The 1,135-nt window shown below is 44.3% G+C and overlaps 1 protein-coding gene across 1 annotated transcript in view; it reads right to left on the bottom strand.

The window, feature by feature from the left end:
- The window catches only part of LOC106880950 (hydrocephalus-inducing protein), a gene marked incomplete at its 3' end in the record, with an annotated part of 180,276 nt that overhangs the window by 109,085 nt on the left and 70,056 nt on the right, over nt 1-1,135 (bottom strand). The window contains exon 35 of the mRNA XM_052974127.1: nt 396-617. Coding sequence (XP_052830087.1) covers nt 396-617 — 222 coding nt within the window. The remainder of the gene's footprint in view (nt 1-395; nt 618-1,135) is intronic.

Raw genomic sequence — 1,135 nt, 5'->3', positions numbered from 1 at the left:
TGAGCGCGATCATTTCCAGCTTCGCCTTACTGGCACTTGTGCTGGTGGCATGTGAACAAACATTGGACTGACTCCTGTGCAGGTGGCACGTAAAAAACACCATTTGAGCATGGCCATTGCCAGTACCGCCGGATTGGCCTTCGTGCCGGTGGCATATAAAAAGCACCCACTACACTCCCAGAGCGGTTGGCGTTAGGAAGGGCATCCAGCTGTAGAAACTCAGGCAGATCAGATTGGAGTCTGATGCAGCCATCCGGTTCGCCAGTCCTCAGTCAAATCGTCCAACCCATGCTAGCATGGAAAGCGGACGTTAAATGATGATGATGATGATGATGATGACTACCATGTTAAGAGGAGGGGTAGTGAAGGGGTGGCTATTTTACTATTCTACTTACATGTATTGTTGGTTTCTAATCCAGAAGAAGCTTTTTTCTCCTCGCTCTCTTCTAGTGCTCTTTGCTCTTCTCTCTTGCGCTGGGCAGCTTCTCCACAGAGTTCCCGGGCTTTTAAGCTTGCTGGTGTCGCACCCTTTGAAATTGCATCTGTGACAACGTCATCAATATTCAGTAATGCTGCATCGTAGTAATGTGCAATGTCAGCAGCCGTTGTGGATTTTCCTACAGAAAAAGAAGACACCACAAAGAAATGACAAAGTTGTTGTATTATGGGAGTATAACTATACCAGTAAAACCACACACACATACACTGGTTCTGTTTTATTTATTATTAACCAATTAGTTAATCATTTAACCAATTAACTTTTCAATTGCTCGATTAATTGTTTGCTTAATCAATCAGCTAGATTCATTTGAGTCCCTTTGCCACCATTTGCAATCTCATCAATGACATGCCCTCTCTAATCTGGGTCTCCCTGTCTCCTAGTTTACAGATTCCATCATCATCATCAAAATTCAATGTTTGGCTGCTTTGACATGAGCTGGTAAGGCCCAGAATCACACCAGGTGCTATACTCTTTTACTTGTTTCAGTCATTTGACTGCGGCCATGCTGGAGCACTGCCTTTAGTCGAAGAAATCGACCCCAGGACTTATTCTTTGTAAGCCTAGTACTTATTCTATCGGTCTCTTTTGCCGAACCACTAAGTTACGGGGACATAAACACACCAGCATCGGTTG

The sequence above is a fragment of the Octopus bimaculoides genome, chromosome 1 (assembly GCF_001194135.2).
Source record: "Octopus bimaculoides isolate UCB-OBI-ISO-001 chromosome 1, ASM119413v2, whole genome shotgun sequence".
NCBI classification, from domain to species: Eukaryota; Metazoa; Mollusca; class Cephalopoda; order Octopoda; family Octopodidae; genus Octopus; species Octopus bimaculoides.
The sequence above is the reverse complement of the archived record's forward strand: the minus strand, read 5'-3'. Positions and strand labels throughout refer to the sequence as shown.